The sequence below is a fragment of the Spea bombifrons genome, chromosome 3 (assembly GCF_027358695.1).
Source record: "Spea bombifrons isolate aSpeBom1 chromosome 3, aSpeBom1.2.pri, whole genome shotgun sequence".
NCBI lineage: Eukaryota > Metazoa > Chordata > Amphibia > Anura > Pelobatidae > Spea > Spea bombifrons.
This window is the reverse complement of record NC_071089.1, coordinates 115,079,201-115,103,080: the sequence shown is the minus strand read 5'-3', so window position 1 is coordinate 115,103,080 and position 23,880 is coordinate 115,079,201. Positions and strand designations below refer to the sequence as shown.

Below are 23,880 nucleotides of genomic sequence, written 5' to 3'. Positions count from 1 at the left end.
CTCTGCTCGTCTACGCATCTCCGCGTTAGATTCAATCCAGAAACTAATCTCAGGAGATCAATCAGCACCATACTTCTGATTTATGCTTATATTCCGGCACCGTATTAGCTTCTACAACTTCTGATGGGAGGCTGTTCCTCTTATCTACCACCCTCTCTAAAGTAAAACCTTACCCTCCATGTAAGCCCCTGCCCCCTTCTGGTTCTAACATTTCTGTAACATGGTCAAGGAAAATACACAATATGGACAAAAGTATTGGGACACCTGGCCATTACACCAACAGAGACTTTGATGACATCACATTCTAAATACATAGACATTAATGTGAAGTTGGTCCCCCCTTTGCAGCTATAACGGCTTCCACTCTTCTGGGAAGGATTTCCGCAAGATTTGGGGAGTTTCTGTGGGGTTTTTTGCCCATTCAGTAGAGCATTAGCACTGACCATATTTGATCTTTTTCCTCCCTTGACCGGTCAGAGGGGATCGGAGGGTCTTCCCAACCAGCGCACGCTCCCAAGTGCCAAAACCAGTGACAAAAATAAGGGCTGTTGGGAGGTATGGGTGTAGATGGATGGATATGTTTGCTTACGGTTTTAAAGTTACTTTAAATGATTAAACAGAATATTCTAGAGAATTTCCTGAGACTTGGGTAAAGGATGTGGTAACCTATGGCTACCTTTCCTACTTTTTCCATCTTATTAAGTGCTGCCTTGTCCACTTTCCACCCATTACACAGGACAAAACGCTTCACTGACTCATGATTCACCTTATATTGATCGGTTCCCATCCCCGTCTGTATACTGGGATTAGCCTTATGTCTCAATAAAAGAGATCTATTAAAATATTCACAAAGGTACATTTTCTTTAGGTCACATTCTATACATGTTCACGATAGTCAAAAGTGTAGGAAAACTGTAACACTAGCAACATGTTTAAGGAGAAGTTAACAGTTCTAAAAGAACCTGACTTTGGTAACTGGAAATGTGACTTGAGTGAACTTTTCACATTTGATGTATATATATATATATATATATATGTATTAAATATGTTGAATAAATTACATAGTAACATAGTAACATAGTAACATAGTTCATAAGGTTGAAAAAAGACCAAAGTCCATCAAGTTCAACCTATATACATATTGTGTCCCTACCGTGTTGATCCAGAGGAAGGCAAAAAACCCTTATGAAGCAGATACCAATTGCCCCATACCAGGGGGAAAATTCCTTCCCGACTCCAAATATGGCAATGAGAATAAATCCCTGGATCAACGTTGTGTCCCTATTAATCTACTATCCATAACTTGTGATATTATTGCTTTCAAGAAACACGTCCAGGCTCCTTTTAAACTCTTTTATTGAGTTTACCATTACCACTTCCTCTGGCAGAGAGTTCCATAGTCTCACCGCTCTTACTGTAAAGAACCCCCGTCTGTGCTGGTGTAGAAACCTTCTTTCCTCCAGCCGTAGAGGATGTCCCCTTGTTATAGATACAGTCCTGGGTATAAATAGGTCCTGGGAGTGATCTCTGTACTGCCCCCTTATATATTTATACATAGTTATTAAGTCCCCCCTAAGCCGTCTTTTTTCCAAACTAAATAACCCTAATTCTGATAATCTTTCTGGGTACTGTAGTCCTCCCACTCCCCTTATTACTCTGGTTGCCCGTCTTTGAACCCTCTCCAGCTCCACTATATCTTTCTTGTACACTGGTGCCCAGTACTGTACACAGTATTCCAAATTAAAGAGTCCGCACCTTGCTACATAAAAACTCAATATGTGATTTATAAGATAATCATTAAACCAAAACCAGGCAATGTGTGTGCCGAAAAAAGGATTGGATTTGGATATGGGTGGAATGCCTCGGGTAATCACAATCCCGTCGCTGGGCTTTGCTTATTATAGCGGAGGGGCAGGAGGGTTCCAGGTCCATAATTCCTGGCCCTCCAAAATGGATAGTTCAATGAATGAGTTGCTATTTGAAATGAATGCTTTATACAGGGACATCCAAGCTATTTTTTTAACCAGAAGCTCACGCCGGTTGTGCCTCCATGATATAAAGCGAAGTCAACAACTGCAACTATTTCTGCCCCTCTCCCCCCCCCCGAGGTCCCTCTTTTCTAGGAGCTCAGAATGTTTGCTGGGTACGAGGGTATCACAGGGTTCTACAGCCCTAAAAGCCACAATAACCGATGTAGAACCACAAAAAATGCTTGCATAAAACACAACTCAAACCATACCCTCATTCCAACGGTGTTTTTGCCATTTGGAACGTTGGGCTGCAGTATCAGAGCTCAGAAAGCGTTCTGATGCGAGTGGCGAATACAAAATACAGATATATCTGCGTTTGCCTCGAATCACACGGACTGTGGATTAGAGTATCCTGTGAATGCAGGCTGTGAGCCGAAGGCCAAACGTATCTCCTTCAAACCAACGGAGCTGGGGGGCAGGGAAGAGTGCCAAACGTATTGAGAGGATTCTAATGAGTCCCTCTATCCACTTGGATACAGAAAAGAACATTTTAGATCCATTAAAATCTAGAACATACCTATTCAGAATCAGGAACCTATCATCTGAAAACCGATACATATGGTGGACCTAGTCTGGGATTCTTTCTTCTCGGTTTGTGTCCGTCTGGAACCTCATTGCGTTGAAAGTCTTTCATTCTAGAATGTCTAAGCTTTCTGTCTTTGCGACTGAATTATATTTTCCGCTGCCTCGTCTTTACCATGTTTTAACCATATATTGCCTTTCAGTAAATCAATTATAAAAAATATTACATCCCAGCATCATTTGGCTCGTAGGATGGGGTTGCAGCCATAAGACAGAAGAAGAAAGGCAAGCGGTTTTATTAATTTACTAAGCAGAATGATTAAATATTCTTCATCCAAGATCCAACAAAATGCTTTCATTTATTTTACTCTCTGCTACCATTGATTAAACCATTACGAAAATGGATTCAATGAAGTGGAATGGCTACACAAATACACTTTCAAATATAAGTAGTCTGTCTTAAAAAGATGACAAGAAGAAAGCGGAATGGTCTGGGACTTGCCAAACGTTATCGAGAGAGAAACGAATGAGGTCTCTCCCGCTCCGTAGCCCACCTATAGCTAATTCTAATTTGTTTGACCACATACGATGCAAAGCCAAGTCTATATTTTCACGGTAGGGCAGATGGGAGTCATCGAGCCAAACTGTCTCCTCGGAGAAGGATTATGGATAAACCCCAAACCAGATAAAACACACTATGTTTGATAGCCAACAATAGCTGTGAACGTCAAAGCTTCTGACATTTACTACACGTAATCTCCTTTCTTTTATGCCAGTAGCGCTATTCCAGCTTAATGCTTTTCCTCCACTGTGTGTGTGTGTGCATGCATATATACTGAACTGTTTATATATATATATATATATATATATATACACACACATTTATATAAAATATATATATATATATACCGGAAAGTGGCAGAACCCTAACCCTTTTAAAAAAGTAACATTCTCTGTGCCTTCACTACTAGGAGATGACACCAACTTTGCCGTGAGAATTCCTGATTTTAATCATTTTCAGCAGCTATTTATTCTTCTATTTTTTTGTGTTATTCGTTTTTGTAACAGTTCCGACATGAACGAAGCACCCAGGTGTAAGAGGTGCTGTACCAAATATGATTGGTAAAAAAAAATATCCTGATTTAAGGGGAAAATATTCAGAGTCATCTGAGGAACACCAATCCTCACACTACAGAATACTCAGCACAGGGTTGCAGAAGACCGATTTCTCAGCCTTTTCCACTTTGGGAGGATCTGTTGGTGGGTCCTGAGGTCTCATGTTGGAACTTAATGGTGAAGAGCAGAAGTCCCGAACACGGTGGGCAGTCAGGTCAATGCCAAGTAGCCCGTGTGCAATAATCATTATTAATCGCCACTTGTTGTCTACATCAGAGTGTGGTCCACAAAACATTGTGAGGTTCTATAGAGGTTCTATTGCCATAAACATTTGGGGTTAGCGAGTGTAGGGAATGGTCCATGTAAACCCAGCGTACATCTTTATGGAGCTTTTCAGTGAGATGCAGCTGGTATCTCTCGTCAAATCAAGCAAGTAGATCTATACCTGGACCTGGACAAGACTTTGAGTCTTAGGAAGAGCCTGTAGAGCCCTCAAAAACTACAAATGATATTCCCAACGGCCTAGATAAATTAATTGGTAATGATACCTCGTTAATGTGGGTATGAAGTTATGGGCAATAAAATTCCAAATTAAAAAAACTCGCTCGTGGGTTATGTTTGGAAAATCATAGAATCCTGAAAAGGAAAATATCTGCGGGCCTACTGTGGTGAGCTTCTCAAATTCTGAAATGCGCTGAAGCGAGAAGGACTAATGGACTCCTGTGTGATAAAAATCAATCTGGATTTTGCAAACCGCGAACCTGATGTTGTTACCAACATCAAAAGGAAAACGTTACGAAACGCTCTTTAATCCATACGCTCGCCCCGGATCCAACGTTCTCTCGAGATCGAAAGGGATTATCAGGAGGAAGAAGAAATGGCTAAGCTTTCAAAAGGAAATAAACTTGTTTTCCAAAAAGTTATTTTTCGGTGTTCAATACTTTTGTGAGTTTACAAAGGTCAGTAAGATGGGATCCTAAATGTAGGTGTGTGATGCAGGGTGAGTTTGTATATGTGAGTGTAAGCATGTATATGTGAGTGTGTACATGTATATTTGAGTGTCCGTATATATGTAACTGTGTGTGTGTGAATGAGAGAGTTTATATAGACAATTGTAAACTTATACCTGCGTATTACACCTGAGATTTTCATATTAAGGCATTTTCTGTGTGTTTTTACACGGTGACACATTGTCATAATATACATGCACACGTACATTCATAATGAAGTATTACTTACCTAAAGAAATCCTTTGCTCCTTAGCCTTTTATGTGTCAAAACCATCTGGTGATTATGACCGAGGCATTCTATTGTTTACAAAGTATGTATACAGTAATACCCCCCCCCAGTGATGTATACAGTAATAACCCCCAGCACTGTATACAGTAATAACCCCCCCAGCACTGTATACAGTAATAACCCCCCAGCACTGTATACAGTAATAACCCCCCAGCACTGTATACAGTAATAACCCCCCAGCCCTGTATACAGTAATATAACCCCCCAGCGCTCTATACAGTAATATAACCCCCCAGCGCTGTATACAGTAATATAACCCCCCCAGCACTGTATACAGTAATATAACCCCCAGCGCTATATACAGTAATGTTGGTTGACATTGTGAAAACCTGGTTTTATCTCATTTTGTCCCAATAAACGTCCTCTTAATTTGATGTTAATAATAAAAAAATGATTGTCTGTCTTTAAGGTATATCTGATGATGTCTTTCACGAACATTTGAAGGTCTGTTTGCTACGTCGTAATGCTCTACTTTTGAATATGTTGTATGGGGTGACAGAGGTCAAAATGAGCAAAAATTGATAGTTCTTTCACAGATAAAAATCAATGCAAACTATCATGGCCTATTCATCAAATGCAGATGGGGGACTACAGGAGAGGTCAGACACCAGCCACAGGAGCTTTCCTGCCCCCCACCAGGCGTGATTATCCCTTATCTGAACTGTCCTAATCTGGGACAAAATTCAGATTTCATCTACCTACATACACTATATGGACAAAAGTATTGGGACACCTGACCATTACACCAACAGTGACTTTGATGACATCACATTCTCAGTACATAGACATTCATATAAAGTTGGTCCCCCTTAGCAACTATAACAGCTTCCACTCTCCTGGGAAGGCTTTAGACAGGATTTTGGGGCGTTTCTGTTGGATTTTTTGCCCATTCATCCAGTAGAGCGTTTGTGAGGTCAGACACTTCTCACTTATGTTGTTAACTACCTGTGTTGGTGCCACCAACGTGCCAGGGGTTTGGCAAAGAGAGCCTCCCTGGAATCTGGGTCCACTATACCTGCGGTCGGTCTCAGATTGCGTCACGTCTACCAGTCTACCAAAAACCTACAATTTACACAAAACCTCTCCATACGGCGATGTGTCTTGATTGGAAGTTCAGTAATATCCTCTTTGTAAAACATCTTTCTTTAATTCTCTTTGTATTGCAAAGACATTCAAAAAAAGTCTTATTGAAATTCAGAATAAAGCACCCCCCCCTCTTTCATTCGATAATAGGTATTAAATTGTGGTATGTAACATGGATGTAAAAACCAAAACAACTTGCTTAGGTCCAAGGCATAATGGTATGGCCTTGGGTGAATAAAAGAGCTCTACCTGTCAAGAAACATTGTGGACTGCTTCCATAATCAAAGGGTTTCTAGCCTTCACTTGTCATATGTAATTGGAACACGATCAATATATTTCTCTGAAGATTTCAAATAATTGATTTATTTTGGTTTAACTAGACCCGGGAACATAACGGGTTGTCAGACATGGTCAAAGTTTGGTCAACTGGAATATAAAAAAAAATGCGATTAAGGTTGAGAATATTGATCTATAGATTTATGGATCTGCTATCCCCCCCCAAAAAAAACAACAAATTAAAAATCCTTCTCGAGACAGATAACTAAAAATAGTAATAGAAAAATAATGAAATAAAATAATTTTTAAATAAGCATTCCATTTATTGTCCAGCTACAAATTATCACATTTGTCCGTAAATATATACAATGTATTTATATGAAAGGAATTACTTTAAATTCAAAATTCAGCTACATGCAGAGATTATTTTTAAAAGAAGCAGAATATGGACTCTTTATTTTTAACAAGTTACTCTCGTCAATAAAAGGAATTAGATCTCTTTGATATGATCCCCTGCGGCGATCCAGTGCACCTCCTAGCTATATCTTTCAAAAGCATCGTCAACAATTTTCAGGGATATTTACCAAATATCTATCTTACTGCACTTTGTGGAACGCGATTCAAATTTCTGTCATTCTCGTTTAAAAACGACTCCGTTCTGTCAAAATGAGAAGGCTGGATCATTAAAAAGCATGTATTGCATTACACTTTATATACAAATTCCATAGTGCTGTTACAATAGGGGAGAATGAAAATGAACAATAATATTTAAATTGGCAATAACGCTAACACACTTTAAGATAAACTGGCACAGAAGAGGACCCTGTTCTTGGGAGCTTACAATCTAATAGTTGCTTAAAAGAACGTCTACTGTTTTTGGACCCTTTGTCACAGGTGTATAAAATCACGCACCTAGCCACGCACTCTGCATTTACAAACATTTGTGAAAAGAATGGGTCGTTCTGAAGAGCTCAGTGATCAAGCGTGGTACTGTGATAGGATCCCACCTTTGCATATACGTCCTGTGTTATATAAGTCCTGTGTTATATACATCCTGTGTTATATACGTCCTGTGTTATATACGTCCTGTGTTATATACGTCCTGTGTTATATACGTCCTGTGTTAACACGTAGAGGGCGCTCCTGAGCGCAAAGCTACTTGCTTGGGCTCAGGGGCAGGGGCTGCCTTGGATCAGCCCCGACCCTCCCGTGCTGCCCAATCGCTTCCCGAGGACGGCCGTCCAGAGGTAACCCTTTCAGGGGTTAATGTTTGTGTCTTCGGAACCCACAAGCTTGTGGGAACCAAACCACAATGCATGCCGCTGTGTATTCAGCAGCAAAGCTGCTTCCAGATCATTTGCTTTCAGTCTGAAGTAGTTTTTAATTGCCAGTCTGGAGTGGGCTGGTGGTGATTAGATCACTCTTGACCAACAGGGGTGATCTGATCATTATGATGCGGCCCACACACATACATTTCTGATGAAGCGGCCCGCTGCTTTATTGGCTTGCTGAATAGCATTAGACTGCAAGCTTCATGGCTACTCAGATCTCTTCTTCAAGCATATGATAAAGGAGAGACCAAAGCAGTCTAACGCAACTCAGTTCGCCAATAGAGGTATCAACTTTTACCAAATTTGCTAATTTTCTTTCCACGGGTAACAATGCACAATCCTACACCTCTATAGTTTTCTTTGACACAATAGAACAACACCTTGCGTTGACCTTTGAGAGCCCAGGCTGATCACCTTAGGCAGCTTTCTGGTTACATGGGCTTCCTCGATCGCTTGTTTTGCTCTATACACTGCAGGGCTTTGTCACATTTGACCCGCCATAAGCATACAGAACATGTTATAATAATTAAATTAATTCAAAAAATCAGACTGGTTAGTAAAAGTGAAGAACATGATGTCACAATACCCAGGGGTTTATAGTGCCACCTTGTGTTTCTTTATAGAATTACATGCATCAGAGACTAAGCAATAAGGCTATGATTTATCTGTTAACCAGTGAAGGTCACGAGAGTTCAGAAGGAATCAATCTTCAGTCAATATATATCACAAGTGAAGTCAAAATGAAAAAGATTAGGATAAATCTCTTATTTAATATTTTTGCTCAATTACTGTGATGTTTTCTGTAATCTAATTTAATTCTCAAGTCTGTATTTTGATGTTAAAAAATATTGTTGAGATATACCTTGTATAAAATGTGGAATATACAGTATATAACGTGTTATAAGGACGGGATTAGTTATACGGGCCGGAGAGTATATAATATATAAGATGAGGAATATACAGGATATAACGGGTAATAAGGACGGGATTAGTTATACGGCCGGAGAGTATATAATATATAATATGAGGAATATACAGGGATATAACGGGTTATAAGGACAGGGTGGCGCCGGCCCTGACTGTCATTCAATCGCTATGGAGCCCTGCATGGTGGTCACAGTGTGATCGGTACGGCCAGATCAGGAGGAGGAGACGGAGAAAAACAGTTCCTCTCCTTCCAAAACATTTTTTTTTAAATTAAGGGGAAAAAAATAACTAATAATAATAATAAACATAAATAAAATTGATATGGGGCCCGGTGATGTCACCAAGTATTTTTTTTTTCTAAAGAATGACCCCCCCCCTAATATTTTGCAAAATTACGCCAATAATAAAAAAAATATGTAATATGTAAAATATAAAGCAGGGATGTCACCCTCTGGAACATGAAAACACGTACGTGGGGTATGACTGTAATCACATAAATTGGGTCGTTGCTCAGCTATATATAGTTTAGTTTACTATAGTATCGTTTAACCAAGATTGAAAAATTTGGATTTTTTTTCTATTTTAGTATAGATTTTTTTTAACCCCTTGATGACAATTGCCGGTCCGGGCACGTCACGGCAAACACTGGGTATTTCTAAACTCAGGACAAATAGTAGAATCTATTTAGCAGGTTTTTTCATTACCTTTTATAGATGAGTAAAAGATTTTTCAACTAAAAGTTAGAAACAGTCATTTTTTTCTAAATTTTTCACCATATTTTATACTTTTTTTAATAGTAAATAATATGATACAATCAAAACAATGTCATCTAAAGAAAGCCCTTCTTGTCCTGAAAAAAAAACCCAATATATAACTTGTTTGGGTTCAGTAAACGGGAAGGAAGAAAATTACAGCTAAACACGAGCAGCGCAGAAATGTTAAAGGCCATTGTCATGAAGGGGACAAAAAGTAAAATCAGCCTTTGTCACGAAGGGGTTAATTAATTATCTATAATAATTATAATGTTTTATGTATATCTATGATTTTAAAAGGCTCTACGTCTCCTGGACAACATGATAAAATTTGTGCGGGTTTATAAAAAGATGACATCATGGTTTAACAAACACATTGTTAACATGACAAAAAAAATCTCGCTAGGTTATAAACCCGCCGGGCCTGAAGTGGTTAAACAAAGCAACGCAGACTGTGTCCGGGAGCCACCAGCATCCCTGCGGCTCCCGCTTTGCGCTGCTTTGCCGCGGTCCTCCTGCCAGCAGATGGCGCTCTTCCGCTCCCGCCACACCATGTCGCTCACTCCTCTCACTTGTTGCCACAAGTCTCGGTCCCGACGTGCTTTGCGCGTCGCAAGCACAACATTCGGCTCGCTTTACGGCGTGTTTCTAGTAGCGCACGACCCGTGTTACTCTGCCTCCCGCTTCGGCGGCGATATTACATTTTTACCGTCAGAGCAGCCGGCCAGTGAGCCAACGACACCGCCAACATGCCGCGGATAATGATAAAAGGAGGGGTGTGGAGGAACACAGAGGTGAGGGGGCGCCTTTGAGGGCACTGAATGGGGTTTCGGGGCGCAGGGCTGACTCCCCCCCCCGGGCTCAGATACCTGCTGCTGGGCAGTATGAGGAGAACTCATGCCCTCTGGTAGCTACAGGTAGCCTGGGTAATGCACTATGTTCAGGCTGGGGCCTTGTGGTAGAGGTTAGGCTGCAACTCTCATCACCTCCAGTCAGTGTAGCAACCAAAGCACCAGAGGTGATGGCAGCAAGTAAATGATGTATGGGCTCTGGTTGGATGAGAAGGTCACAGGATGTGCATTATGGTGCATTTTCTTAGCTGTGCTGGCTGGGAACGCTGAGGGTTGCAACTCACCTGTAGCAAGTAGTACATCGTAGTAGTGCTTGCGAGACAAGGCCAACCATCAGGAGGCGAGATTATCCCCCTCCCAGGCTGGCCTTGTGGCTCCCTGTGGCATGAACCCGTTGACGCAGGGCAATTATAAATAATATTGATTCAGTGGCGTGTCATGTTAAAATCTGCAGATGAAACGCTTTGATCCGATGATGGAACTGCAGCGTGACGATAAGATACATCGCCCATGCGTAAATAAACAGCTTAGCTTGTGCTTAAAATGTATCAATAGCTATAGGTGAAGTAACCTCTGTGTGAAAATTTACCAGAAATCGGTTTAAACTCCCAGAGATCGTCGTGTGTTTTTAACTTACGTTGTGCCCAAGGTTCTCCTTGACGTAGCTTGTTACATGATCTTCTGTTGCTGGGGAAGAGCTGGCTAAGGGTTATAGGAGCTGTTTTTTTAGCAACACATAGTTCATTACCTGTCTCTCCCGCTTAGTAATAGAAATGCCCTCGTCTAGAGCCTCTAAAGTGTTTGTGCCAGCTTACATGGTGCTGAGGATAGCATGCATCAGATATTCTTCAGTATATACACTATATATGACTAGATTGTAAGCTCACAAGAACAGTGTGTGATTTAAAACTATTCTGCTGATTGTAGCAGCGCTACGGAATCGGCTGGTGCTATATAAATACTATAAATGATATATATATATATATACACACATACATATACACACACACACACGGCCATCTAGTCTTCTCAGGCCAGAGGTCTGAACTGGATTAGGAAAGTAGTGATGCAAAGAAATGGTTAACGACGCTCATATTACATGTTTTCGTTTTTTCTCTCTCTCAAGGATGAAATTCTCAAAGCGGCTGTTATGAAATATGGCAAAAACCAGTGGTCTCGTATTGCTTCCCTTCTACACAGAAAATCTGCCAAGCAGTGCAAAGCACGATGGTACGTACGCGGCTGGCAATAGATTGCCACTTAGTGATTTGTCACCACAAACAATGCACTCCGTTAAGGGTTATTAACCCTACTTCTTATTGTACGCTAACTGCAACTATGCAATTTATCCGATAGGTACGAGTGGCTGGACCCAAGCATCAAGAAAACGGAATGGTCACGTGAAGAAGAGGAAAAATTACTGCACTTGGCCAAACTGATGCCAACTCAATGGAGAACAATAGCCCCTATTATAGGCAGAACAGCTGCCCAGTGCCTGGAACATTACGAGTATCTATTGTACGTACCATCTGAGTACTTTCCTCATCACAATAGTGGCCGTGATTTGGTCTGCAAGTATCTTATGTTTTAAAGTTTGTCTTTGTTTTTTTTTTTGTTGTTTTAATATCACTTCTGCCGTACCCCCTCTGCACCCAGAAACTTTATACCGAAAGAATCCCTTCCGTTACAGCCGGAGACAATATCTGTTATGGATGTAACGCTGACTGTGTGTTCTTTCTTCTTTAAGAGATAAAGCTGCGCAGCGAGATAATGAAGAGGAAGCGGCAGATGATCCAAGGAAACTGAAACCTGGGGAAATTGACCCAAATCCAGAAACCAAACCTGCCCGACCTGATCCTGTTGACATGGATGAAGGTACCTTGATCAATCAAACAATTTAATATCAATACCCGGGGTGCACAGAAATTCTTGCATTAGAAGCTCTCTGAGATTGGGCTGTCCTAATGTATAGTGAAGAATGGCGAGTTACATCTCCGCTTGAAAGTCTTCCTGTATCTTTCTGCAAGTTACTAATGCAAAGGGCCACTAAAAGGATTATTTATACCAAAGGACTCCTGGATGCTTACACACACACATTATATGAAATTCTAAATTGTGTATGTGGTAAGAGGTATATGGTTTAATTTCCAGATGAGCTTGAGATGCTCTCCGAAGCCAGAGCCCGTCTTGCTAATACTCAAGGAAAGAAGGCCAAGAGGAAGGCCAGAGAAAAGCAGTTGGAAGAAGCGAGGTATGTTTGAACGATGGAGGCACCGTAGGTAAACCAGGTCACCATTGCTTTATTTACCTTATATATAGAAGTGCTGGCATGGCTAAAGACCGAAGTTTTCAGAGTTTTTTTGTAAAAAAAATAAATTCTCATATTTCTATATTTAGTGTAGAACTAAAGTTTGTGAACTTGGCTATTTATTAGAGGACATCTAATCCCTGCTCATGGAAACCTGTGTTGCTATTCATTAAGTGCTGTCTGCTTGTAGCCCATCCTACATCCTTTTACAACTGTTTATACAGGTCATACATAGCATTTAGGATTTGTTAAAGGTTATTTAAGGAATCTGCCATCATGTTTTCTTCACAACTTTCTCTAAACAGGCGACTTGCTGCTCTTCAGAAGAGGAGGGAGCTCAGAGCCGCAGGAATCGAGATACAAAAGAAAAGGAAAAAGAAGCGTGGAGTAGACTACAACGCCGAAATTCCCTTCGAAAAGAAGCCGGCCCCAGGATTCTATGACACGTCCGAGGAAAACTATGACGCCTTAAATGCAGACTTCAGAAAACTTCGCCAGCAGGACTTGGATGGGGAATTAAGATCGTGAGTAACTATTGGTTATATGGAATACCTTACTTTGTTTAGTGGAAATGTCACTACACAGCAGGTTAAATAAACATACTCGCAGAACATAACCTGTACTCTGGGCACAGGTAGGTGACTTGAGATGATACTTATATCACACATTATGTGGTAGCAGCAGGCCCCCATTGCTGTACAATGGGATATGCAGACTTATGATAAATGCATATGGTGGATGTGCCATGAAACTAGCGCGTCTTTAACAATGTTTGCTGTTCTTTCTGATGTGGAAGTTTCATGCAGTCTTACATTGGCTACCTTTGCTTTACCAAAAATGTTTAAAAAATAAAAATAAAAAAAATCCTAATATATGTATTATACCCTAATCCATCCAGGGAGTGGGTAAAGCTTGAGCCCACAATTATTACATTTTAATTAGCGCTGGTAGGTGCCAATGGACGGTTACGATGGGGAGAACACAAAATAAAATTGACAGTATACAAATTTAACAGTAACATGGACACATCTAAGACATACTAATATATCTAATGCTGTATTAATGTATGCATTCCCCTTCCATAGATTTATACATATGTCTTTTGATTGGTTACAAGTAAAATTGTCCCTTTCAGTCTTCCTGCGCTGTGTTTCTATAAGAAGCGCTTGTGTTCCCAGCATGCAGCCCCTGGGAAGATACATGAACGTTCCTCGGTGGGAGGATGACTTTAAAGCTGTACAGACAAGTAAACCTGTCTTTCTAACAGACTTTGTGGACATCATGCGGCTCCTTCACTAATCCAAGGAACACACAACTTTTTCCCGGGTTATACGTTAGGATGAAATTCAGTTTATTTTTCCTGTCAGGGTGTTAGCGGAATATTTGCTTGCACTCTTACTTTAAAGGACAGAGCCGTGGAAATATTTTCATTGCTCTCTATTAAAACCAATCCGATGCAAGCTCTCACGTGCTTCGCTTCGTAGTCAAATCAATTCCTTATCCTGTTGGAGACATTCCATGGCTTTAAATATCCCTAAGAAAATATATGTATTTCTTTGCATTAACAGTGAGAAAGAAGCCAAAGAACGAAAGAAAGACAAGCAGAATATTAAAAGGAAAAAGGAGTCTGATCTGCCGTCGGCAATTCTTCAGACAACCGGTGGAGCGTCAGAATTAACTAAAAAGAGAAGCAAGTTGGTCCTCCCTTCGCCTCAGGTATTGACTAGAAGAAAATGTGTCTTATGAGATATCGATATATCGAAGCATAACTTAATTACGAGGTATTTGGTTGAAGGTCATTATGTTTTTGAAAAGTAACGGTCACCGTGTGTCTGCGGTGTTTAATTGGAATGTGTATCAGCGCCCCCAACCCACACCCAAAACATGTTCATATAATATGTATTGCCGTACACACAAGTCACAGAGGTCTTTATACATCAGTGCTGGAAGTGTTCTTTGATACTGGCCCTTTAATGAGCTGCCCTTTATGTGAAGGCTTTGGACGTCATTGAAGCCCATAGATGTACCTTGATTTGGTCTGTAGGCTCGCTACTTAAGTACTTTATTTTTTGGTCGCTTTGGGTGTGAAGGTAATGTCTTGATGTTTTGTTCTTGAAAGGAGCAAGAATATATATTGCTGCTTGAGTGATGCCACATATTATTGCTTATCTTTGGTCTGACATTTAGTGCCATGCTTGTCCCCTTTAGATATCGGATGCAGAACTTGAAGAAGTTGTTAAGATCGGCCAAGCCAGTGAAGTTGCCCGACAGACAGCTGAGGAGTCTGGGATCACCAACTCTGCTTCTAGTACGCTGCTGTCTGAATACACTGTTGCCAACAGCAGCGTTGCCTTAAGGACCCCTAAAACACCAGCCGCGCAAGACCGGATCCTACAGGTAAAGGGTGGTTTCTCTGGGTGCCGTATGAAAGCGCCTAGTCAAACTTTTTGGTCTGTTTAAAATGTAATGGCAGGACATTGGCAAGTTTACAATTTGGTTGTATTTGTCACAGGAAGCACAGAATTTGATGGCACTTACAAATGTGGACACACCATTAAAGGGTGGGCTAAATACCCCTCTACATGAGAGTGATTTCTCCGGAGTGACCCCACAGAGACAGCTCGTTCAGACCCCAAACACAGTAATTTCCACGCCTTTCAGGTAAGAGTGGCTATTTAGCGGATAATTTAAAAGTTATTGTGATATAATATAATATGGGGTGGGTGTGTATACACATGCACACTTAAACATAGCTCTCAAGTTTCCCTCTCTCCCCCTCGATGTCTTTTCTGGGGACTCAGAATGCTTTGAGGGTAGGTACAATCCTAAAAACTGTTAACAGGAAGTGTTTGTGTTCAGGTTGTATCAAGAAAACTTGCTCATTTGTGGGTGCTTTATAGCTTAAACTCTAAACTGTATTACCTTTACTAACCATGCTTTTATTTTTTTTCTTGGGGTAGAACTCCATCCCAGAGTTCAGATGGTTTGACCCCTCGTGGCGCCATGACACCTAAGCCAGTTATAGGAGCCACCCCAGGGAGAACTCCGCTGAGAGACAAACTGAACATTAACCCTGAAGATGGCTCTGTTGACTACAATGACCCATCTTACGTCAAACAGTTGGTAAGAAGCTGAACTTTGTTTAAATACTTTTTGAATGTCGCATCTCTTCGTTTTAACGCACATCTGTTTTTCTTAAGTACTTGTTAGTGTTCTTCGTGCTCTGAGAAGTAGACAACCATTTCTAAAAGTCCATGTAATCTGTAATTGGTTCACTGCTGCTCAGCATTCTGTGGTTTGGGTTTTAGAACTCATTACAGGGATGAGTATTGGAAGTGACTAATGCTTAATGACAAGCCTTTATCATGTTTTAACTCTGGCTGATGTCAAGTCTTTACTTTTATCCATTTCATGATGGATGAAAGTATCCATTTCTTTCAAATGCCTGCTATGTCAAATGATTTTTGATTGTGAGAAAGAACTGGAATAGAATAAGTACATCTGAATGTTACTTTATACTACGAGAACCCCATCATTATGGTATGATGTTTCATAATGATGGGGTTCTTGCTTGGTTTGTGTTGGCTTTTAAAGGCTGGCTTATTTCAGCGTTCGGAAGCGTTCTTCTGGAATGCTGGCTTCGTATCCTCTGCTGGCGCGTTAATTTGATAAGCTGTATTTCGCACACAGGAAAGGGAGTCTCGTGAACAACTGCGCCTGGGATTAATGTCCCTTCCAGACCCCAAAAATGACTTTGAGATAGTCTTGCCTGAAAATGCGGAGCAAGAACTCGAGGAGCGCGACCAAGAGGAATCCTACATCGAAGATGCGGCAGATGTGGAAGCGCGCAAGCAGGTTAAATGATTTGACTGTCTAATTGTCTTCTACTGTTTAGTATTTTTTTCATTCTCAGATCTATTTAAATGTACATTCTTCCTGGGGGAAAAAAAACTCTAAGGATATTCACAACAACACTAGGCTCTGTCCTTGTCAACAGCCGCACTGCCCTCTAGAATTACCTGTAGGCTACCGCTTAATATCTCACTTTGTTCTTAAACACGCTGGAAAGCGGACCGTTCCGCACTCAACAATGCAGTGCAGGCTTGCAAAAAACTTCCGCAGAACATCAGATCTGTTAGGGCAAACATTTATGGCATTATGACTGATAACTTTTTTCTCCCCCCCCCCCTATAGGCATTGAGGGATGCACAAAGGGCCAAGGAGCTGAAGCAGAGACACAAGTCGGTGCAGAAGGGCTTGCCAAGACCCTCTGAAGTAATTTTCTGTTTTTCTCTTTTACATTTTTTTTTTTATTTTTAAGTACCAGATAACATTCACGTAGAAACTAATACAACCGTGAAGTGGAAAACATGTATAAAAGCACATGCTGTGCTCAGCTGTTTTTTTGGTTTTTTTTATATTATGACTTCAGGCTCTTAAATATTTGGCTAAATACCAAACACGAACCTCTGATCTTTTTCTTTAGGTAAACGAAACTATTCTGAGGCCTGCCAATGTCGAGACTCCGCTCAGCGACCTGCAGAAAAGCGAGGAGCTGATTAAAAAGGAGATGATCACAATGCTTCATTACGACGGTCTCCACTATCCATATGGAGACATTGCTGCAGGAAAGAAAGGAAAAGGCCCTGGAGGCACCAACGCAGAACACGTAGCTTTTTTGGAGCAAAATCCATATCTAAAGATTTCAGAAGAAGAGCTGAAATATGTGAGTATGTCAACAAAGATAACTGTCTTCGGAATTCTATTTTTATTACAGTAGCAAAAAAAAAACCCTTAAATACTTTAAGTTTAAAGATTTTGGGTAACTGAGCTCTTGATGTCCTATTGTATAGTGTACAAAACTTAATTGGTAATTGTTACAGAAATCAACAGGGGAAGTGGTTGAGTTTTATTTGCCTTTGCAATAAGCTTCGCTCTAATCAAAGAGGAAAGCCTTCAGTAGTTTAGTTTTGTGATATTAGTGCATGCATGCAGTTCTATACTATGCAGCGTGGTAGGTTAACTCAGCAGGTAAGGAATTTAAACGTATTATTTATCCGGGGTCAGCACTACTTATTCACACACGTCACATCGCGTAAAATACGCAGTGTGTGTTCTAAAGCTTTATTCTTACGTTGCCACGGAATTTGAATCTTCTTCGGCAATGTGTTCCGTTCGTTATGTACGTGTTCATTAACATTTGTGGTGTCTGTCTCTATATTACAGGCAGAGGACCTCCTTCAGCAGGAGATGGAGGTTGTGAAGCAAGGCATGGGGCATGGTGACCTCTCTCTCGATTCCTATAACCAGGTGTGGGAGGAGTGTTACAGTCAGGTCTTATACCTCCCCGGCCAGGGACGTTACACTCGCGCCAACTTGGCCAGTAAGAAGGACCGGATTGAATCCCTTGAGAAGAGGCTAGAGGTAGGTCATCCAAAACCACATCCAATACTTAACCAATTTTATATAGAAATAATCACTTCCTGCTCATTATTTATTTTGCATAAGTATATAACGAGTACATCTATCTTTAAAATGTGACATGTGATGGTAAAGTATTACCTCTAGATTACTTTGGTTAATGTATATAATGGCAGGGTCCCTTTAGGTTTTCATGTGGTCTATTTTGCAAATGGTCGGAGTGAAAGCATTTAGCCCGTCTTCCCACCCCTCAGCTAAATGCTGTGCGGGAAATGCTTTCGGCCAAACACCCCTCCTTGCGTGAGATCTACTCGTCTCCGGACAGCTCCAGCGCTGGCTGTTGAGACCCACGTACACACACGCAAAGTTCTCCCTATAATTACAATGTGAGCACTTTCCTGCCGCTGATTGACAGCTTCAAGCAGCCAATCAGTGTCAAGAAATGCCAGATCATGGAGGAAGAAGGCTTTTGAAGCATGGCTGCAATTTATGTGTCAAGTGCTTTATTTCTGCTATATTAGGGGTGTCAGAGAGATTAGATAGTCCCTTAAACTATTAAATGTACCTATAAATCGGCTGACAATCACAGAATAGGGTATATGGTGCCTTACGCTTTAAATTCACCCGATTATTGCACATCTGTAGAAGTGACCTTTCAGGTATTGGCTAATGATGGATAGCGGCTGCGTGCCACCGAGGACCTCCACGCTAATGCTAGTTTGATATAGACTGTGTAACCAGAAAAACCCAATATGTAGGAGTGCATAGCACTTGCTACGCCATTTCTTCCCTTCTGTACGGCTATTTAAATTATCTTGTGGGTATTCATAAAGAAATGTTCCAGTCCCTGGTAGTGCAATCACCTTGGCAACCAGTTGCATGTTCTTGCTGACACTGGACTTTTACGATGACCTCTTTCATGTTTAACAAAAGACGAAAAAAATGCCCCAATGCATTGTATTTCATGTCCTAAGATAATCTTGTGGGTTGTGATAACAGTATATTACTATTTGCGGCTGGACTTTGCCGCAGCTTTTTTTGCTATATAATTACAAAGGAAGAAATATTAAATTTGTTTTAATTATTGTAGACGTCGCTATGCATTAAGAAAGGACAACCTCTGAGCGCCCCCTGCAAGAAGGGCTGGCATACCCTGCGTAATGTATGTGTAATGTGTGCATGGGCTCAGCATGGCAGGGTTAGACCCAATAGACACAAGCATGTACTCCTTGAAAAGAATATGGCGTTTTAGAATGTCTCGTCAGATCCTGGCAGACCACAAAGCCTGTGCTGCTATAATGAGCTACTTGTCCCCCCCCATTCACTATCTGCACTGGGGGCATTTGTATGAACTTGGTCTGCTTGCTGCTCTCGTCTCATTAGACCAGCACATATTGACAGTTGGCCATTTTACCAGCAGGTGGCATTTGTGTTCTTCCTAATGTTGCAGTGGTTATATCAGGAGGCGATCACCTAAACCCTGCCGTACAAAGAATATAACAAACTTTCACTATTTCTGCTCTCCCACATCTCATCGCTCCAGCAGACGCCGGTGTAAATATAATATCACGTTTTTAGCCTTCTCTGCTTGTATTTACCGACCCTGATGTAAGTTAAAAAAAAATACATATATATTAATATTTACATCACTGGCACCCACAAGATACGTGACAGATTCTCAAGGGATCTCTATTCATTTTGCACCAGAAAGTAAACAAGAATTTTTTTTTTTATAAAATTAGACATAGTAATTTGAATAAAACAACTTCTTAGCTGCTCAGGCACAAAATATAAAACCCACGTTCATCTGTCCTTGAACCTACTTTCACTTCTTTGTATTAAGAAAACTGCATTATCAGTTGAGTAGATTTGGAGTTATTTTGGGGTCGTGTATAAAAAGTTTGAGAAGTGGTCTTATCACCATAGCAACCCGTCTACCCTTTATATTAGAATCCCCTTTTACCCATACACCCCATTTAACAATCCATGTCTCTTTAAGCCTCTACACCCAGATCACGTGTCGATTAGTTTGGCAGAACCGGTTTCCTTTTGTTTGTCGTCGGTTATTTTTGAGCCGGCATCTCCGCCGTTAATCAGCGATTTCCCCCGTGCTGCGTGCTTCCAGCCGGGAGTTATATTGGCCGACCGCCAGAGGGCTGGATTTCTCTGTAAGCCCAGAGAGCATCGAAAAGGCTGGCATCGACGGTGATTATTTGGCAACCAGGGGATTCGGAGCTGGCAAACAACCACCGCTGTATCTACATGCCCGCAAACCCATCACGACCGATCAGAAGTCGCTTTCTACTTCATCGCAAGGGTCATAAAAGAAAAAAAAAATTCTATCTGCCCCAAGTTTAAGCAGAAGAACATAAGAAATAATAATTCTAATGCCAGGTCCCAATCTGTGACGAAACAATAAAATGTAACATTTAGATGTATATTTAAACTTCCTTAAATGTAATCACTGATGGCGGTGGAACGGTTGGCCATGCTACATGGGCCGAATACATTCCTGATCCCATCCCAAATCATTGCTAACATCTGCAGGAATTAATGGTGTGTGGGGGGGCTTTGGAGTCGGACCCCCTTGTATATAGCTCCTCATGCCGGGGACTCCTCTGATCTGGTAAATATTTTTCCTTTTGGGTATCGTTCTGTGTTCCAATCAAATAGAGAAGGTGAACGTTTTGAGATACATTTCCAGTTCTGTGGGTTCCTTTTGGTTTTTTTTTTTTACCCAAACAGTCCTGTCATAATTATTTATCCATTTGAAACATCAGTCTCCTGTTTTTTTGGATTTCGAGCCCCTGGAATCCAGCAGCTGCAGCCAGCTCTGTCGTGATGGGTATGCCAACCACGCTATTTACCGATCTATCGAGGCATCTGGAACTCATTTCTCTACTCGCGTGATTAAATTCTTTGGCAGCAACGTTTCTAGTTGCTAATAAAACGGGAGAATTATGATTTTGTGACCAAGGAGTGGCTTCGGTCGTACAAAGGAGAACTCTGTTCAGCGTCCATGGAAATCATGCCGAAACAAGAAGGGGGTTCTTATCGGTCGGGGATTCTTCTCGCACCGTCCTCATCGAGATGTTCAAATTCATTTAAGGTGTAGCTGAACCTGATTGCTGTGAACGTAATTTTTACTGCAAGCCGAAAAGCGTTTGTTGGAGGAGACCTTACGGTTCGTAACGTCGCTGTCCATAGCTTTGTTAGAGTAAAGTCTCCCATGATGCGTTATGGCGGTGCGTGGCCGTCACGCGGCTTGTCAGCTGCTACACGGCGGAGGTGTGTCATGTCTGCGCATGCTCCTGAATTACAGGACAGGTGGGCTACAAAGGTAAAGGAATGGAGAATTTTAGTTATGGAGAGACTAGAAAAACTGAAAAGAGACATCTAAGAGGGGATCTGATCACATTGTACAAATACATACAAGGTCAGTATATGCAGCTCTCTGGTGGTCTATTCACCAAGAGGTCTCTATAAAGACACAAGGAAAGGAGATTTCAGCATCGGCAGAGGAAAGGAGAGTGTAGGTCCCAGGCATGAGTGGTATGATGCAGCTGATTTGGAACTAGACGATTTTAGAGTAAGATACCAGCTGAGCTCAAGGTCACACCTCGGAAACATTGTCTCCATCCAGAATTTTCCAGAAAAAGCTTCAGAAATGTAGTTCTGGATACCAAAAAGATGGCCTAGTATCCGCAATGATTCTTCGATAGAACGTTCTCTTAATCTTCGACAATTGACTTGGTTTATAGCAGTTTGTCGGTCTAAATGTGTCAATGGCTCAATAAAGGATTGGAAAAATATATATTTAAGTACATTAAGTTTCAAGTCACTGTTAAGGATTTAATCACATTTTGCCTTTTTATTTAATTTGACTGTTTTTCTCACTTTTATTGATGGGACATGGCTCATTAAAACACTCTCTGAATCTGCTGCGTGAGTGGCATGAGACAGTAAACATTAACCATTTTTTTATGCTCTAAATAGGCAAAAAAGTGTTTTCTAAAGATTGTTTCCGCAAAATGTTTTTGGCCCACAGATAAACAGAGGTCATATGACGGCCGAAGCCAAGAGGGCCGCGAAAATGGAGAAGAAAATGAAGATCTTGCTTGGCGGTTACCAGTCGCGAGCGATGGGATTAATCAAGCAGCTGAACGAAATCTGGGATCAGTACGAACAAGCCAACCTGGAGCTACGGACCTTCGAGGAACTTAAGAATCATGAAGATGTGGCCATTCCCAGGCGGATAGAGGTAACTTCTGATTGGCTGATAGGGGACCCAATCAGATTAAAAATCTCACGGTACCTTGTCTCATCGCTATTACAAGAATGTTGGTTTTTGGTTTCTTTTTATAAAAACCTGCAGGCCTACAGTTTAATGTGTGTGAAGGAGATGACTTTGTTATACTGCTGGTCTTGTAGAGCAAATAGTTAAACCTAAAATAGAGAAAAATCTCCCGAAATGAGCGTTCCTGCAGGAGGCTCTCGCTAGTATTTCAAATTGAGGCTGTTGACGGTTGGAATGCAAACTCCGTTTAGCGGATCCGTCTCTAGTAGCAATCGGCTCTCGCATCGTAACGGGGAATATCTAACACTTCTCTCCTGTGCTCTGTTATCGCAGTCTCTGAAAGAAGACGTCCAGCGGCAAGAAGAAAGAGAGCGCGAGCTGCAGCAGAGGTTTGCGGAGCTCGTGCTGGAGAAAGAACGCTACGAGTCCAAATATTAGCGCCTGTTCCGTCAGCCACGACTCCCATGCAAGCTGCGCTCTAAACAATAATACTATGCAGAGCTGAATGCCCATCCGTCTGCAAATCTGCCCTTAAGGGATTGTTCGCTTTTTGTCACCAGACGATACATTTTAACCAATGGCCGATTGTTTTGTCGTCTTACATCGTGTAGATCACACTTGGTTTCGAGGCGTTCTCGGTAAGGGGAAATAATAAAACGGCGGGTGTATATTTTTGATTTTGCGATACGCATTCCCATTTTTTTTTAGCGTGTTGGCGCAAATATACAACGATGTGAAAAGCTGTCTGTTATGGCCGTGTCGCTTTTTGTCAGAAGTGAATCAAGTACTCAGTCACTTTCTGTACATTTTTGTCTTTTACCTGGCAGTGATTTATTTTACCGAATTAAGATATGTTATTGGATGGCTCTTTAATCTCCGCCCTACACATTGCCTGCGGATTATCGATGTTCAATAAACATACAAGTGAACTGTGAATTTTAATGTCTTCTGATTTGCAATCCACGGATGTTGTTTCCCAAGCCCCCGGTTACAAATGTAATCTAAATCGACATGTCAAAATAAAACCTTTACTTTTTTTTAATGCAGATTTTCCGACAACCGTTATTCTTACTTGGTTTGCTATCTGGTTTATTCCTTTTAGGACCTTTGCCCTGCCACCCACTTCTGTAGATCAGCAGTAATCCTTACTTTGGAGCTTTTTCTTTTTTTATTTCATAAAACTTTGGATAATGGGTTCCTTGGATGATCAAAATTCTTACTCTTAAAAACATGCCTTTGCTGGGTACTCACTAATACCAATGTACAGCGCTATATAAACCCATTAATAATAATAATCAGTGGGCAGGGGATTTAAATGGTTAACCCCTTTGAGTGCCACAGCTCTGGCCAAGTTTTCCCCTCCTGGGAGGCTGACATTTTTTAACATTTAGTATTAGTTTAATCACAATTTTTTGATTTGAATTTTGCATTGTGGGACAAGATATAAAAAAGAATAAAAACTACAACATCCCAAGTATATTTTTAGTAGATAAGTGTAGATTTAAGTATATTTTCCCAATCATAAACTGAAAATTGATAATAAAAATACTAAATTCCATGGTAAGACTGGTATGAAGTGTCAAAATAAAAGTGTTTCCTGAAAGCTCAGAAGAAGGGGCAATAAAATAACCAGAAGTTAAAATGTTTGTTAAAATATTTGTTTTATT

At 41.0% G+C, this 23,880-nt stretch overlaps 1 protein-coding gene across 1 annotated transcript; it reads left to right on the top strand.

Annotated features, from left to right (window-relative positions):
• Window positions 1–9,956: 9,956 nt before the first annotated feature.
• CDC5L (cell division cycle 5 like) lies at window positions 9,957–23,225 on the top strand. Its single transcript, XM_053458909.1, has 16 exons — window positions 9,957–10,130; window positions 11,314–11,417; window positions 11,544–11,705; window positions 11,935–12,062; window positions 12,339–12,438; window positions 12,801–13,019; window positions 14,064–14,211; window positions 14,704–14,892; window positions 15,008–15,156; window positions 15,456–15,618; window positions 16,186–16,350; window positions 16,690–16,770; window positions 16,982–17,221; window positions 17,722–17,919; window positions 21,965–22,177; window positions 22,547–23,225. The coding sequence occupies exons 1-16, from the start codon at window positions 10,086–10,088 to the stop codon at window positions 22,649–22,651; spliced, it is 2,409 nt and encodes an 802-aa protein (XP_053314884.1). The 5' UTR covers window positions 9,957–10,085; the 3' UTR covers window positions 22,652–23,225.
• The last annotated feature ends 655 nt before the right edge of the window (window positions 23,226–23,880 follow it).